The sequence below is a fragment of the Chelonia mydas genome, chromosome 10 (assembly GCF_015237465.2).
Source record: "Chelonia mydas isolate rCheMyd1 chromosome 10, rCheMyd1.pri.v2, whole genome shotgun sequence".
Lineage (NCBI taxonomy): Eukaryota > Metazoa > Chordata > Testudines > Cheloniidae > Chelonia > Chelonia mydas.
In genome coordinates, this window is record NC_051250.2 from 16725953 (window position 1) to 16743916 (window position 17964).

Consider the following 17964-nt stretch of genomic DNA (forward strand, 5'->3'; position numbering starts at 1 on the left):
TTGGTATTTCTTTAACTTTTATATCTTACTAGCTACTTGATAGACCCTGCTTACAAATTTATGTGATGATTGTGCTTATTTTTTCACTTATTTTCAGATCAGTGAAATAGTAGGATATGAAATAAGACTTGATGAAAGTACTTGCCTTCTAAACATGTTGGAATATGGATTATCAAAGTATATTGAAAAGTAAGAAATATATCCTAAATCTAATTCCTTAAAATTAATTAGTATATTTTATATGCTTTCATAATCAGATATCAAATTCTAGTGTACTGAGGGTTATTGGATTGTTATTATTATTATTATTATTTTATTTTATTTTATTTTATTATTTTTAGAGTTTTTAAGGCCTTTCAAATTTTCACTGCTGAACTTTATCTACTAAGGATGGCATTTTCAAAAGTGCCTAAAGAGCACAAGCCCCACTGAAAAACAATGGAACTTGTGTTTCTAAATTACTTAAATTCAATTCACAATCCTCCCCCCCTCAAATCTCTACAAAGATTTAATTTACAACCAAGCAGCAGCATTATATCATAGTGATTATCAGCAATAACTTGATTAGTTTGAAAATATAAAAAAAAAATCCTTGAAATATATGTATATGCACTGTGGGGGAATAGCAGATGGAGCGGTGATTCTGGAATGGCCAGAAAATGTCTAGGTTATCAGTGAATTATGCAGGTAATTCCTAAGAAGACACAATAAAACATTCACCACACTGTCATGTATTTCTCTTTGCCACATATGTTACAGTAAAACTATTTTAGACAGTTTTAAAACATATTTTTGGTACTATTTTTTATTACATTCTGTATCTCTGAAGTCAGGTACCTCGATACCCAGGGTCCATCTTTCAGGAATTATTGGCCTGTTTTCTAGTTATCAAAATTGGGTATATGCTTAACTTAACTTAGATTGTAGGCTCTTTTGGGCATGGGCTGTGTTTTTCTTCTGTGTTTGTATAGCACCTAGCACAATGGGATCCTGGTCTTTAGGCACTACCATTATAAATATGTTTATTTTATTATGAATTAACAAATATATGTGAAACATGCATTTAACTGACCACTTTTATATGCAAATACTGGGCTGTAATACATGGACACTTCAATGGTATGTGCAAGTCTGTAATTTTTCTCACATGTTTTCTCACCTAATTGCCTTTTTCCTTCCTGCATTGGAAGATTACTCTCATTCATTCATTCATTCATTCTCCTGCTTGTGGAGTGTAGAGTACACACTTTGTAGCCCCAGTTTCCAGAGAGCCCAGTTTCCTGCCAATGTTGCAGCCTGCTCTATGTTAAGGCTGAGGCAGGTGAGGTCAGAAGCCATGACATCCCTCCACCATTTTGGCAAAGCCGTCCACAATGTCTTCCCCTCCAGCTTGTGTTGGATCAAACATATATGGCATATGGAGCAGACAGCCAAGCTATCTGAGCCAATATTGAGTCACTTGGGAAGACACTAGAGGCTGGTTGGTCCAGTGCCTGACATCCTCATTCGTAATGCGATGAAACCATCATATGCCTTCAATACGTCACTGCTCTTTCATCTCGAAAGCATCCATCTGGTGCATATGCGTCTCTGTGGTGGCCCAGGTTTCAGAGCCATACAAAAAACCAGAAGCCACTACTGCTTTACAGATCTTCCTCTTACTCTGAAACTCAGACCTCAGTGGTTCAGGAGTCAAGTTAGCGATCAATATTACCCCAAAGAGCCACAGTAGTGTGAATTCATTGTTTCATTCACAGCAAAATGATTGACCAAGCATTATTTTATCAACTACAATTGGTTAATAACATAGTAAAAGCATCCTGATTGGTTAAGAACTCAGATTAGTTAATAATTAAATCACAAAGCGTTTTAATATCATGTGCTGCAAAGAGCCACAGGAGACACATTAATGAGCCACTTGTGGCTCATGAGTTTCAGTCTGAGTATCAGTGCTCTAAATGATATTTATTTATTCACAATCTTTTCCTTTTTCTCTTTAGAGTGTTGAGGGGTTTTTGCAGTGTAGCTAAACCAAATTTCATTTTAATCTAGACTGGAGCCTATTGGAGCGGCAGCCAGTAAAGAATATTCCCTAGAGAAATCCATGGACAAAATGAAATCGGAATGGGCCAACATAAGCTTCAGTTTTGTGAAGTACAGGGACACTGTGAGTATACATCAAACTAACAAATGTGTTGTTAAGAAGAATGGGTCTGAGTCTGCCTCACACTGATTCAGCAAAATAGTGGAATTATTCCTGATTTACAGTGGTATAACTAACTGAGAGGAGGAGAATCAGGCCCAACAGACCATGTGCAGTTACCAAACTATCTATTTTAGATACTTATATGGCTTCCAATGTCATAGTATCTGAGCATTTCATAATCTTTGACATATTTATCCTCACAGCATCCTTAGGAGGTAGGGAAGTGGTGTTATCCCTATTTTACAGATGGGGAACTTAGGCAAAGAGAGATTAAGTGACTTGCTCAAGGATGCAAAGGAAGTCTGTGGTAGAGCAGGGAACTGAATCTCTTCGAGTCCCAGGCTAGCACCCCAACCACTGGACCATCCTTCTTTCCCAACTAAGGTAGAGTCTCTGTGGACATTTTGGAAATGGGGGCATACAGCAGAGATACAGTCCATCTCTTCTGATATGTTACAGATGTTCATTTGCTTCCATCCACACCTTACAGAGACGGGGAATTACAGGCTAAATTTTTGGGAGTAAAATAGTTTTAAGATCAATGAATCAGAACAACTGTCATTTGCCTTAACAAAGTCTGATATATTTACAGAATACCAGTATCCTGTCAGCAGTTGATGACGTCCAACTTTTGCTTGATGATCACATAGTTAAAACGCAGACTATGTGTGGCTCTCCATTCATCAAACCGATAGAAACTGAATGCCGGGTAAGGAGAAGCTGGTTCGACTGAGTTAATACGTCTCTCATAATATGCTTTCTCAAGTGGTTTGTGGTATTTTGGCATGAGAAGATGTTAAAATATAAGCTTGAGCTGTTTCTAAAGAACTCAAATATTCATATTGTATTTTCAAAGAACGCTGAGCTACTGGTTTCCAAAGAAGCATATGCAAAGCTTGCCAATATGCTGAAGGAAACAGTAATTACAAGCCAGTCACTATATGCATGTTTTTTGGGTTGTTTTTTATTTTAGGAATAGGTTAGTTGCTTTAAGCAAATTCTGCTAAGTTGTGTAATGAGATGCAGCTCTGTCATTTGTGAGAAATAATATATTTGTAATCTTTTGGCATTACCTAAGATTTTCAAAGTTATTCTACCTGTTGGTCCACCACTCCGTACAGATATGATTTCATGGTAAGCTGATGAAACAAATCTCTCCTACAAGTAATTCATTGATGAAAAGAGGAGTTAAATATAATGATTTCCCTAAAGGAAGCTTCCACAGAAAACAGACTTTTCCCATCAATATTTGATGGTAATTTGAAGGCTTTTCTAACCTAATTCTCATGACTTGTCAACACTTCTAAACCCTTAATTCCATCCATTCCTTAGGACATTGGCCCTGATCCTAGCAAGAGCTGAGGGCAGAGGGAGCAAATGCTACTTTAATTTATAGCCACCTGTAACAGTCCCCAAGGGGCTGTATGGCAGGTGGAGATTGCTGAAACACAATATGATCTAGCCACACCTCTTCCATTAATACATTCCTGGCATACCCCTTACAAAGGGATCTGTGAGAGGGTTTGGCAAGGAAAGAGGGCCCAGTCCTCCTCTTCTTACTGAGGGCTTGTCTACACTTACATTTTATAACACTTTAACTTGCTGGCTCGGGGGGTGAATTTGAGCACTTTAAAGGAAATGTGAGCGCTTTAAAGCCCTAGTGTGGACAGACTCTGAGCGCTGGGAGACCTCTCTCCCAGCACTCACGTGTGACCACACTCACACCTCAAAGCGCTGCTGCAGGAGCTCTCCCACGGCAGCGCTTTGAAGTTTCTGGTGTGGACGTAGCCACAGGCAATGCACCCATTGACTTGAGTGAACAATTTGGCTGTCAGCAGTGTAATATTGGGTCAAAGTTAATGAATATTCAGATATTTATTGTGGATGTGGAGCAAAATTCAGAAGATCTCTGTGTTTCTCCATTCTTTTTAAATTACGTCATTGGTTTTCATAAAGACTCATTTTGAGTGTGTAAAATAATGTGCTACTCTGCCCACGTGGCTTGTGTCATTTCATTGTCAAAATTATTTCAGGGGGTTTTATCTGATGCAAGAGACTGATTATTTTTGCAGCAATCAAAGGGATATTAGTCCTTAAATTACAATTTCATTATAGTTTGCGATGTTATCATAGCCATGCTGGTCCCAGGATATGAGATAGACAGGTATGGGTGAAGTAGTATCTATTACTGGACCATCTTTTATTGGAAATACAGTATTCTAAAGATTGCCCTGGAAAAATCATATGCCTCCTTTGATGTGGCTGTTGAGTTCTTTTTGTAAATGTACATATTTGTTACTTAAAGGAGTTGACTGAACTTTAACTTGGCTGCCTAGTAAGGGTAAAAATAGAAGTATGTTGTACAAACGAAAAAGAATCCATTTATAGAGAGTATCTCTGAGCACGTCTAGAGGCAGTCACTCATGATGAAGAACAATGCTTTCATCCAGAGGTTTGAAACTGTGGTGTTTATCTCCTGAAATGAACTAACTTACAGTCAAACAGACAAAAAGTCCAATCTTGTGACCTTACTTACATGAGTAGTCCTTCTTCACACAAGTAGTGCCAATGGGACTGCTCATGTGAGTAAGGAATAAACACATGAGTGAAAGATGCATGATCAGCCCATGATTTTTTTTTTTTGTAAGTAGTTCTTTCATGCAAGAGTATAATATTACAGGAAAAGTTCTTAGGTTGGTTTGTGTTCAATCTCATATATACTGATAATGAAGAACTGTAACAGAGAAAATGTTGCAGTAAAATAATCTGATATTTTACCTTCTGTTTATTCTGCTACTCAATGTACAATTTAAAACAATTGTTTGCAGACCATATATGTTAAATGTTCTGTTTACAGGCATGGGAAGAGAAGCTTGTTTCAATGCAAGATATTTTAGATAGCTGGTTAAAATGCCAGGCAACATGGCTTTACCTGGAACCAATTTTTAGTTCAGAAGACATTATAGCTCAAATGCCAGAAGAGGGCAGAAAGTTTGGAATAGTAGACGCTTGCTGGAAAGACATCATGACACAAACAGTAAGTATTTGCATTTAATAAAGTACAAATTATGTTTGTTTGTATTTCATCAAATTAGTTTTAAGTAAGATAATTTGTCTGCTTATCCAGAGTCAGAGATTCAGATTTCAGTCACTGGAACATGGAACACAGAGCCCAAAACACCGTTAATGCCTAGTCTTTTAGCAAAAATGGTAGGTAAGATTACCTACCCTTTTGAGATTTCTGTAGAATCTAGACATCACAGAATAAATTACCGCTGATCCTTTCACATTAAAAGGAGTGTAATAGCAGAGTGCAAACACAACTCTGAGGACAAGCACAGAAGAGGATAAACGTAGGGTGCTAAAGGTGCATTTCATAGGACTTGCACTCCTATTTGTGAATGAACAAATGACTATAAACTGGCCATCATTAGGCTTGAAATTAGACAAAGGTTTCTAACCATCAGAGGAGTGAAGTTCTGAAACAGCCTTCCAAGGTAAACAGTGCAGGCAAAAAAACCTAACTGGCTTCAAGACTGATCTTGATAAGTTTATGGAGGGGATGGTATGATGGGACTGCCTATGATAGCATGTGGCCCATCAGCTGGGAATTTTTCGCCTTCTTCTGCAGCGTGGGGCACATGTCACTTATACTGTAAATGGTAAATTTTCTGTAACTTGAAGTCTTTAATCCATGATTTGAGGACTTCAGTAACTCAGCTGGAGGTTAGGGGTCTATTTCAGGAGTGGGTGAGGTTCTGTGGCTTGCAATGTGCAGGAGGTCAGACTAGATGGTCATGATGGTCTCTTCTGAACTTAATGTCTATGAATCTGTGACTGCTGAAAGCCCAAGGCACAGCTGAATGTCCATACAAATAGTGATTTGCTCTCCAAATCAGTATACGTTTGAAAAGATAGTAATACCTGTGGATGTGATCCTATAAATTTTTCACAGGTTACAATATTGTTGGTATCGTTTAATCTCGACAAAGCAATGGTCTTAAACAGCAATAACTGTCAAATACGGCATATATATTTTCCTCATTTGAAGACATTCAACAACCAAAGCAGTTTCCATGCTCTGTAACATATTCTGTAGCCTTCGTTATCACCAAATAAAAATAAAATGAAACAAACTGACAAACCAAATATGAACTTTTTAGCAGTTTCTACTCTGTGTTTCTTTTTATAAAGGTGAAAGACACCAGGGTACTTGTAGCAACTGAGCAACCCAGGATGTTGGAGAGGCTTCAGGAAGCAAATGTTCTCTTAGATGATATCCAGAAGGGGCTGAATACTTATTTGGAGAAGAAAAGATTATTTTTCTCACGGTAAATTGATTAACAGGTTCAACTTAGAGCAGCAGGAACCATAAAGAGATTCTAATGTTCTCTTTGTTTGAAATAATTTTTATTGAGTTGCGTGACTTGTAGTTGTCACAGAACACAGTTCTGTGCAGCAAAAAATTACAACCTATTTCCCTTTCTAGACATGTAGCCCAGATTCCCTGTTCCAGCTGAGCTATGCTTGGCCCAAGATTTGAGGGGGTGGGGAGGCCAAGATGTCTTAGTACAGCAGGAACTTGCAGTGGAAAATAAATCATCAGTTACAGTGTATTTTCAGGGGAACATGCCATCTTCAGCAGTTGATTGCACCCTCCCACCCCCCACCATCATTCCATCAGCCATGCCCTACTCAGCTGCACAGAGGTGAAGTCCCATGTAATTGCACCAGAGGGTCTAAAGATGACTAGGTGATGGTGGAGAACAGGCTGTGTGGCTAACTTTACAGTGTGCATGGCTGTCCCCCAAACCTGATTAGATTTCTTCCTCCCCTCTGTTTTGCATAAGGGGATGAATGTGACAACTGGCATGTAAAAAGGTGTAATAGTTTTATAACTTTAAATCTGCTCCATAAGTCCAAATATCAAAGACTCACATGAACCCAGAAGTTCTTGAGAATAGTGCATTCCCCAAATCAGAGCCAGTAACTTCCCTTTTGTGATAAGTCTTTCTTACTTTAAGAGTTAGATCAAATCCAGCTTCTCAGATGATGGTTTCATGTCTGAAAAGTGCATGTGCATTTTCTTTTCAATAGGTTCTTTTTCCTGTCTAATGATGAGCTGCTTGAGATTTTATCAGAAACCAAAGATCCCCTTCGAGTACAGCCACATTTAAAGAAATGTTTTGAGGGAATCTCTACATTAGAGTTTACAGAAGATCTCGAAATCACAGGAATGATCAGTTCAGAGAAAGAAATGGTTCCTTTCATACAGAAAATCTACCCAGTGAAAGCAAAAGTAATTTTTTTTCTGTTATGACATTACATGAATAGTTGGTGGTAAAGGATGTGCTTTTGGGGAAATGAGCTTTAAAATACCAAGACCCGATTTTTAGAGGCATTTAGTTGTCTAAAAATGCAGATAGGTGCCTGCTGGGAGTTTTAAAAAGGAGTTAGGCACTTGGGCGGTGTTGAAAATTCTGTAGGTGCCTATCTGCAACTTCAGGCATCTAAATACCTTTAAAAATTGGCGCTTAGAACATAACTAAGATACCACATCACAGTGGAAACAAGGAATGAATGAAAATATTAAAGGTACCAGTATAGGATTGCAGCCTAGCCTTATGGTCAAAAGGTGGCACAGTGGAGGTAGCAGCGTGTAACAAGTTGAAGAAACACTCTGCCTTCCTCATGGCAGGAAGGCACACATGAGGTCAGAGTACAGAGAACACTGCTGCTCTGCTGCATTGTCCGTTGGGGGCTAGGGGTGGCCAAAGGCTGTGTGACACAGGAGGGAGGCATGGCCAGCGTGGAGAATGGCATGAAAACACAGGGAAGACCTTGTGAATCTCAGACTATCCCTCATCATCGCTGTTCCTGCCCCACAACAATAGCAGCATGGCTCAAACAGCTGCCTTGTCATTAGCGGCTATCCTCAATCCCAGTGTGGCCACAGCCCCTTTGGGGATGCAGGGAGGTGACAGACTGAGAGGAGTTACTGTTGTTGCTAAGACCAACAGTAACTTGCACTATAAACTATGTAATAAGGCATGCTGTTATAATATGAATTAGATGGATGAAATTCCCTGACCTGTGTTATCCAGGAGGTAGGACTAGATGATCTAATGGTCTCTTCTGGCCTTACAATCTATGAACCTGTAGGTTTTGTAGAAACTTGCCATAATGAGTGGCTGATTCCTCTGCCTCTCCTTGGCCAGGCCCCACTAAATTGTATGGAGCTGAATTCCTATGTAGCAATCACGAACAGGGGTAAAAGGTACGGGGTGAAAGATAGGGGATATTCTATTTAGCAACCTTTTAACCACATCTTTCAGGAGCAATGTGTTCACTGATGTTATGGCCATGTTGCATTTACCTCCCAGAGCTGCATTTACACTACCTGGATGTATGGACACCATGCTGCCCCTTCAGATGCACGGCTCAGGCAGTTCACATGGCTTATTTTTCTGTATGGACTGTTTTGCTGCAGGCATGCCTTTATTGTGTAGTGCTTGTGCCTTCACCAGTGCTTGTGCCTCTATTTGGAGGCTGTCCACCCATTTTCTTCCTTACCCACCAGAGCAGAAAAAGGCATGAGTCAGCCTTTATGCTTTAAGCCTAATATATTCGAAGGTTTACTCCAGTGTGAAATTTGCTCTTTAAATGCCATTTAATCACAAATTTTATTTGGTGTATTTTCACTCTTCTCTCTTGTTCTTGTTTTAAGGGCATGGTAGAGAAATGGCTTTTGCAAGTAGAGGAAATGATGCTGGCCAGCATAAGACAAGTTATTCAAGATGGCATTGGAGGATATGTTCAAGTAATTATTCATCTCTTGCTTCTGTATCAATAAATTACAGCATAAAGTAATTAACATAAAGTAACCTGCACATGTACAGGGCTCAAACTCTCCTTTACCACCATGTTAGGTTTTAAACTAAGTAGAATCCTGTTGTGCCAATTCAGCAGCATCCATTAAAAGTCTCATATCTAATTTCCTTGAAGGAAAATTAATGAAGTTCTCAGTGTTGAGTGCCATTTATTTTATAAATCAGATTTAAAAGCATTAGGGAAAATAGATTTTGTTATTGACAAAGCCTAGTGCATACACATAATTTTCTCTATCTCAAGTGTGATTATTTTTTTTAAAAGGTTCCCCGAAATAAGTGGGTACTTCAGTGGCCTGGACAGGTGGTTATTTGTGTTTCATCCATCTACTGGACAAAGGAAGTGTCTGAAGCTATGCGATCAGGAACTTTACTTGTAAGGTTTTCTTGTAAATTCTTTCAATTAACCAAAGACTAAATTATGATATTAAGAAGAACTCTAACAAAGTGACATGCATTTTTGAAAGCATAAATTCTGACTTTTCTACTTAAGTTAAATCGTGGCAGAATATCCTTTAACTCAGAGCGCTTTGCAATTTCCACTTTTCTTATCATTCACTTTTGTCGTTTGTCTGCTTTGTCTTCTCTTTTTACTTTGCATTCAGTCATGCTGTATATTTGTCTTATGTCTCAGCAGCAGCTATTTCTCTATCATTATGGACACTGATTTTGATTTCATTTACACTGGTGTAAATCAGAAGTAACTCCAGTGAAGCAAGTTGCAGACTCTTATTCATAGAGCTTTGCAAGTGTGAACAGAAGAATCAAACAAAAGTTGCAAACTATGACCAGAACTTATAAATAGTTACTCCTCTATGTATGCTTACCCCCTAGTATGTTTACGTGCCTAGTCATGTGGGAACTACACACACGAGTAGCTGTTTGAAGGATCAGGTGATTACACAGCTTTTGTGGCTGCTAGCTTCTCTGTAGGATAAAGATGCATCAGCTAGGTTTGGTAGTTGAATGTTATTCTTCCCCTAAGTATTTGCAATTCATCCATCATCACCATTGTCTTACATATTACTCCACTGGGGACTGACCCAAAGTACACTAAATAACGGAAAGACCTCCTGTTGACTTCAATGGACTTTTGATTGGACCCTAGTAGAATTGGATGAATACTGCAACCTTTTTTTCCTGTGATTATTTACATGAAATTTTAAAGAAATTTGCTTCAACTGTGTGCCCCTTCTTTGATCACGTTCTGGAGCTGCTCTAGCAAATGAGTCTACTGGTAGGGATTTTCATGAAAGCAGAAAATTTTTAAATAATTACTGCAGTAGAGACCAGATTCTGATGTTTGTACTCATCCACTCAAGACACAGAAACTACCTTGGCTTCAATTAAGCTATGCTGATTTACTGCAGCTGAGGCTCTGAACCCATGTGCCCAGTCAAAACAGGCTGAATTTAAAATGCTTGCAAAAAAAATATCATCAGTGATCCATGGACCAAAATTATTAGTAGAAACTGTTGGGCAAAATAATTTGAAATAAAGAGTAAATTCAGGAAAATATTACATTTGCTGAATAACTATTTCTTACAAGTAAAAACAACGAGGAGTCCTTGAAGTGCGTTATAGCCCATGAAAGCTTATGCCCAAATAAATTTTTTAGTCTCTAAGGTGCCACAAGGACTCCTTGTTGTTTTTACTGATACAGACTAACATGGCTACCCCTCTGAAACCTATTTATTACAAGAAATATCATCCAGCTTTAGACAATAGAGAGAGCATGCATATCTCCTGGTACAGAGACTTGGCATTTGATTTAGGGAGAAATAAATGGCTTCCATTTCAGACTACAAAACCCTTCTGAGTAGTTATGATGAAATAAAATGGCAGTATATGTAGGAGACTCTTAAATGTTTGCATAGTGCCATTACTGAACTGCCTCATTTTGTTGAAAGGGTTTGTTCTAATGACTGCTCTGGGAGTTTAGGAGCTATTTGCTACAGCTTACCATTAATACTCACATTTCTTTCCGTAACAGGAATTCTTGGAGAAGAGCAACCTACAAATTGGAGAAATTGTTCAGTTAGTGAGAGGAAAGCTGTCCAGCGGTGCCCGTCTGACTCTTGGGGCTCTCACTGTCATTGATGTGCATGGTAAATGCATGATTATTACTTCTCTCCTTACATTCCAGGCAGAACTGCTACCATTAACTGAAGCAAATTATCTGCAACAGGTAGCTGGGGTGCTTCCCCAAGCTAAAGTTACGTCCTGGAGAATTAGTTAAAGGATTATATTAATTATTTTCAGTTGCTACTTCACATGAGACAAAAGCTAGTTGTAAATGCCAGCTTTAGGCATGAGCAAGATAACTAATGATTTGAGCATGTAGCCTGAGCAATTCAGAGCAAACTTTGTGGGATGTCTAATTTCAGTGCCTCTTAGCTGGGGCGCCATTTCAGATTGTGTGTGTGGGGGGGCAACTTTAACCATGATTCCTGGGTCTACTTAGACACTTGAAAACTCTAGTTTTTTTGGCAGATAATTTAGCAATTAGCTGAGAGGAGCCGTGTATCTAATTCCTTTATAAGAGAAAGAAAATTAAATAAATATTAGACCCACTCAGCTCTAATAACATGTTCTGACATCTTGTGGCAAGTCACCTAAGGGACACTGGTTAGGTTTAAAATGTTAATGTATATTCTTACTTTATTACTAACTCTGTAGAGAGAGAGACCCCATCAGGACCGCTGGTTCTATCCCAGTTCTGGGAGGAGAACGGGGTCTAGTGGGAAACAGCAGTGAGCAGATACATCTGGGTTCTATATAAGAACATCAGAATGGTCATACTGGGTAAGACCAATGGTCCATCTAGCCCAGTATCCTGTCTTCCAACAGTGGTCAATGCCAGGTGCCCCGGGGGGAATGAACAGAACAGGTAATTATCTAGTTGCCCTGTTGCCCGCTCCCAGCTTCTGGAAAACAGAGGCGAGGGACATGCAGAACATGGTGTTGGATCCCTACCCACCCTGGCTAATAGCCATTGCTGGACCTATCCTCCATGAACTTATCTAGATCTTATTGGAACCCTGTTATAGTTTTGGCCTTCACAACATCCCCTGGCAAAGAGTTCCACATGTTGATTGTGAAGAAATACTTTTTTTGTTTGTTTTAAATCTGCTGCCTATTAATTTTCTTTGGTGACCCCTAGTTCTTGTGTTATGTGAAGGAGTAAATAACATTTCCCTATTCAGTTTTTCCACACCATTCATGATTTTATAGCCCTCTATCATATCCCCCCTTAGTAGGGCTGGCTCCAGGCACCAGCGAACCAAGGAGGTGCCTAGGGCGACAAATGTAAAGGGCGGCAGGATGTCGGGCTCTGGGGCGGCAATAGGCCCTCTGTGGTGGTGGGAATTTGGCGGCCGCTCCATCACAACGCGGCGATTCGGGGCTCTGGGGTGGCAATAGGCCCTCGCGCTCGGCGGCAATTCGGCGGTGGGGACGCGACTCTTCTTCGGTCGCTGGCTGCAATTCGGCAGCCGCACCATCACTCCGCCTCCATGTTCGGCGGGCAGGATTCCGTCTCCCCGTTCCGCGGCAAATTTTGTGGGGTTTTTTTGCCACTTGGGGCAGCAAAAACGCTGGAGCCGGCCCTGCCGCTTAGTCATCTCTTTTCCAAGCTGAAAAGTCCCAGTCTTTTTAATCTCTCCTCATACAGAAGGTGTTTCTATACCCCTAATCATTTATGTTGCCCTTCTCTGTACAGTTTCCAAATCCAATATATCTTTTTTGAGATGGGGTGACCAAATCTTCACACTCTACTCAATATGTTGGTGTACCGTGGATTTATATAGAGCTAACATGATATTTTTTTCTTATTATCTGTCCCTTTCCTAATGATTTCCGATATTTTGTTAGATTTTTTAAATTGCAATTGCACATTGAGCAGATGTTTTCAGAGAACTATCCACAATGACTCCAAGATCTCTTTACTGATGGGTTCAGCTAATTTAGACCCCATCATTTATATGTGTAGTTGGGATTATATTTTGCCAAGTGCATTACTTTGCATTTATCAACATTGAATTTCTTCTGCCATTTTGTTGCCCACTCACCCAGTTTTGTGAGATCCCTTTGTAATTCTTCACAGTCTGTTTTGGACTTAACTATCTTGAGTAATTTTGTATTATCTGCAAATTTTACCACATCATTGAGTACCCCTTTTTCCAGATCATATATGAATATGTTGAATAGGGCTGGTCCCAGTACAGACCCCTGAGGGAAACCACTATTTACCTCTCTCCATTCTCACCTTTTATTCTACCTTTTGTGTCCTGTCTTTTAACCGAAGTGCCTGGCAGTGCTTTCAGGATCATCTAACGATCCTTAATTTACTTTAATGATAAGCCTTTTGTTATCTTCGTCACCTTGCCCAATAGTTCTCAAACTTTTGTACTGATGACCCCTTTCACATAGCAAATTTCTGAGTGTGACCCCCCTTTATAAATTAAAAACACATTTTTATATATTTAACACCATTATAAATGCTGGATGCAAAGCAGGCTTTAGGGTGAAGGCTGACAGCTCACAATCTCCCATGTAATAACCTCGCGACCCCCTGTGGGGTCTCGACCACCAGTTTGAGAACCCCTGACCTTGCCTCTGTTTATAAACAAACTCCCTGCCCCAAAGGCTGTGCTGCTCCCAGCTTCCGAACTCATCACATATCACACTCAAGCTGTTGCAGTTAAGAGCTCCGTCTGGGGCTAGGGTGAGTAGGCCTCCCCTATGAAACTTGGGGGGGGGGGTGCTACAGCCCTCCCCTGCCCCCCCTAAATGGCGTCCCTGTCTCTTATACCAATCTCCCTTCCCCTTCCAACAGCAGAACTGATGGGGGAGGCAACTCAGCTTCAGGAGGAATAGTGGGCTGGATTTTCCAGTCACGTGTGCTACCGTGCACTTCTCAAGTGGGGCAGAGTGGTTGTATTCTGTCCAGAGGTGGCCCGTTGAGAATTCCCTTTGCATGTGGGAATTCTCCACTGGTGTCAAACTGGCAGGAGCAGCATAGCTGCCTTCTGTACTAGTTGCCCTCCTACCTCTGGTGTAGGGAAAAGGAGGTGGCACTGTGGGGACTGGGAGAGGGTATGCTGGAGTAGAACTCTGCTACACCCATCCTTCACCAGCATACGTCAGAGCATCTCCTCAGGTAGTGCAGAATAAGGGAGCTGCAGCTGGCTCCCTGATGGCTCCTACCCTCACTTCTGTACTAAGTGGAGCTCTGGCCCAGGGGACCCTGAAAGGGTAAGGCTGGTCCCAGTGAAATGTTACAGTTACAAATACATTGATAGATATGTATAAACAAGTATTATAGTGATGACCAGGGATCCTAGAAATCCATTTGCCATGGAAAAATGTGGATTTTGCATTTTTACAGAGAATCTTTAGTTTTATATTGTGGCTGCTAGGGAAACTAAAGTTCAGCATTTCATTTTATTTATGGAAAAACTTGGATTTTTATGTTTTTTTATTGGAGAATTTTGGGTTTTTTAATCACAGAAGACTAGGATCCCTGGTGATGACATGCATGGTTCAACAGTAAGGTGTGGTTTGGGTTAGCTGTTAATCATCGGTTGCTATTTCACTGTTCAGTCAACTCTACAGTATGGTGCCTGTCCAGTTTTTTATGTTTTTTTTTTCCATTTTGAGATTCTGGCCTAAACACTGGTACTAATCCTTCTTTTTTCTGTTTAACCAAGGATAAATTTGAACTGGATTCCAAGAAAGAAATGCAGTACAACTGTTGAGAAATACAGTAGTGCTAAATGTGATATTACAACTGTAACTGAAAAAGGTTTCAGCCTAATTCTGTGCTACATGTCCTTCCATAAAAATCTTCTTTTAACCCCATTAAATTTCTATTTATGTTGCTAGACCATCTCCTTCAGTAAAATAGCAATAACTTCACTTTTTAAATTAACAAATAATGTTAAGACTACATTGTGTTGGAAAAAACTAAGCACCTTTATTCTTGGATGCTTGCAACCTCTGCTGAAGTTCTCTTCAATTACTCAGCTCTATGTAACTTTAACTACTAAACTTGTTTATTGTGTTATTACAACATAACAGGTAATGGAGAGCAACAAGAATCAGATTCTTTAAATTACTATTTAAACACCAAAGTTAATGGAACTCTGCCAGTTTATAACATCCCCATACTTTTAGGACAAAATTCCGGACTTGCCTGGCTTATAGGTCACAGCAGGAATCAGCCTTTAGTCAGGATTTTGACCCTACCATCTTGAATGTAACCTCGGCCACTGCTTTTGGTGAGGCTTTACAACACTCATGCCGACCTGATTTCATCATAGAATAACACAAGCATGTAGGGACAAAATCAGAAAGCTGAGGCACCAAATGAGTTACACCTAGCAAGGGACATAAAAGAGAATAAGAAGAGGTTCTATAAATACATTAGGATCAAGAGAAAGGTGAGAGAAAGCATAGGTTCTCTACTTAGTGGAGGAAGGAGAACTAATAACAGACAACATCAAGAAGGGGGAGGTGTTTAATGCCTATTTTGCTTCAGTCTCACTAAAATGGTTAATTATGGCTAGGTGCATAACAATTAATATAACAACAAGGGGGAAGGAAGACAAGCCAAAATAGGGAAAGTCCAGATTAAAGAGTATTTAGATAATTTAGATGTATTCAAGTTGACACGGCCTGATGAAATTCACCCTTGGTCACATAAGGAACTAACTGAGGCAATCTTGGAACTGTGAGCAATTATTTTTGAGAACTCAGAGAATGAGTGAGGTCCCAGAGGACTAGGGAAGGGCACACATAGTACCTGTCTTTAAAAAGGGGAACAAAGAGGACCCAGGGAATTATAGACCAGTCTATCTGTCAATATCTGGACAGATACTGGAACAAATTATTAAAAAATCAATTTGCAAGCACCGAGAGGATTATAGGTTTAGAAGGAATAGCCAGCATGGATTTATCAAGAACAAATCATCCCAAAGCAACCTAATTTCCTTCTTTGACAGGGTTACTAGCCTACTGGATAGCAAGGAAAGCTGTAGATATAAAATATCTTGATTTTAGTAAGGCCTTTGACACAGGTCCAAATGACATTTTCATAAGCAAACTAGGGAAATGTGGTCTAGATGAAATTACTATAAAGTGAGTACACAACTGGTTGAAAGAGCGTACTCAAAGGGTAGTTATCAATGGTTTTCTGTCAACCTGGGGGGATGTATGGAGAGATGTATCTAATGGGGTTCCGCAGCGGTCAGTCCTGGGTCTGGTACTATTTAATATTTTTATTAATGACTTGGATAATGGAGAGGAGAGTATGCTTATAAAATTTGTGGATGACACCAATCTAGGAGGAGCTGCAATCCCTTTGGAAGACAGGATTAGACTTCAAAATGACCTTGGCAAATTGGAGAATTGGTCCAAAATTAACAAGATGAAATTCAGAAAAAACACCTAGGAAGCAAAAATTAAATGAACAATTACAAAATAGGGGATAATTGGCTAGGCAGTAATACTGCAGTAAAGGATCAGGGTTATAGTGGATCACAAATTAAAGCTGAGTCAACAATGTGATGCAGTTTTAAAAACGGTGAGTGTCATTCTAGGGTGTATTAACAGGAGTGTAAAATGTAAGTCACAGGAGGTAATTGTCCTGCTTTGCTTGGCACTGGTAAGGCCTCAGCTGGAGTATTATGTCCAGTTTTGGGTGCCCCACTTTTAGAAAGTTATGGACAAATTGGAGAGAGTCTAGAGGAGATCAACAAAAATGAATAAAGGTTTAGAAAACCTGACTTATAAGGGAAGGTTAAACAAAACTGGGTATCTTTAGTCTTGGGAAAAGAAGACTGAGGAGGGAACTCATACCAGTCTTCTAATATGTTAAGGGCTGTTATAAAGAGGATGGTGATCAATTTTTCTCCATTCCACTGAAGGTAGGACAGGAAGTAATCAGAGTAATATGCAGCAAGGGAAATTTAGGTTAGGAAAAAATTTCTAACTATATGGATAATTAAGCAGTGGAATAGGCTTCCAAAGGAGGTTGTGGAATCCCCATCACTGGAGGTTTCTAAAAACAGATTAGACAAACACCTGTCAAGGATAGTCTAGGTTTATTTAGTCCTGCCTTAATGCAAGGGGCTGGACTAACTGACCTCTCAATGTCCCTTCCAGTTGTACATTTCTAAGATTCTGTCATTAAAAAAATACTGCTTCTGATTGTTAACCCTAGGCAAACCTAGATAAAAACCAGTTTACAGTTCCTGACATTGCTCTGCAAGTAGCCTCTGTGACACACAATTTTGCTTTTCAGCAGTATAGTTGCTAGCAGAGACCCAGAAATGTGAGGAAACCTAATGATAATATATATGCAATAATATGTGATGCCAGTAGGAGTTCCAAGTGCAGATTGAGTGGTGTTTACAAGATCCTTTATTTTCAGATATAGTTGACTCTGAATTTGTGGATAACATGCCAACAAGTGAAGAGCTTTCTATCCAGGGGCAAATCTAGCCTCCTCCTTTGTGGCCATAGAGGGCCACAGTGGCATTCTGTTGAGCAAAGAATGGGGGCTGGAGAATGGGGAGCTGTGGAGCAGGTGTACATCAGGTACAGGTACAGGTGTACATCAGCAGGTACAGAGCCCTGTGCTGTGAGCAAGCATTCTGATTTACAGGGGGCAGAAGGGCCTGGGTGAACTGGGGGAGGGGTGAAAGAGACCTGTCACTGCACAGATCCTTGCATATTTTCTGGGTATGGAAGATGTAAGTGTCCTTTATAGGTTGCTTCAGACACTGGTCTTAAATGGCCTTTGTAGAGTGATTGTACTCCTCCACCCCTGCACAGCTCCCCAGCACCTGGCCTGGCTACTCATGCTGG

General features: G+C 40.0%; 1 protein-coding gene across 1 annotated transcript in view; it reads left to right on the forward strand.

Moving 5' to 3' along the window:
- The window catches only part of DNAH3 (dynein axonemal heavy chain 3), a 103340-nt gene that overhangs the window by 33819 nt on the left and 51557 nt on the right, over window positions 1-17964 (forward strand). Inside the window, exons 21-29 of the mRNA XM_027826793.3 lie at window positions 98-189; window positions 2053-2167; window positions 2799-2915; window positions 5064-5243; window positions 6401-6537; window positions 7304-7505; window positions 8934-9026; window positions 9359-9469; window positions 11087-11201. Of these exons, the coding sequence (XP_027682594.2) occupies window positions 98-189; window positions 2053-2167; window positions 2799-2915; window positions 5064-5243; window positions 6401-6537; window positions 7304-7505; window positions 8934-9026; window positions 9359-9469; window positions 11087-11201 (1162 nt within the window). The remainder of the gene's footprint in view (window positions 1-97; window positions 190-2052; window positions 2168-2798; window positions 2916-5063; window positions 5244-6400; window positions 6538-7303; window positions 7506-8933; window positions 9027-9358; window positions 9470-11086; window positions 11202-17964) is intronic.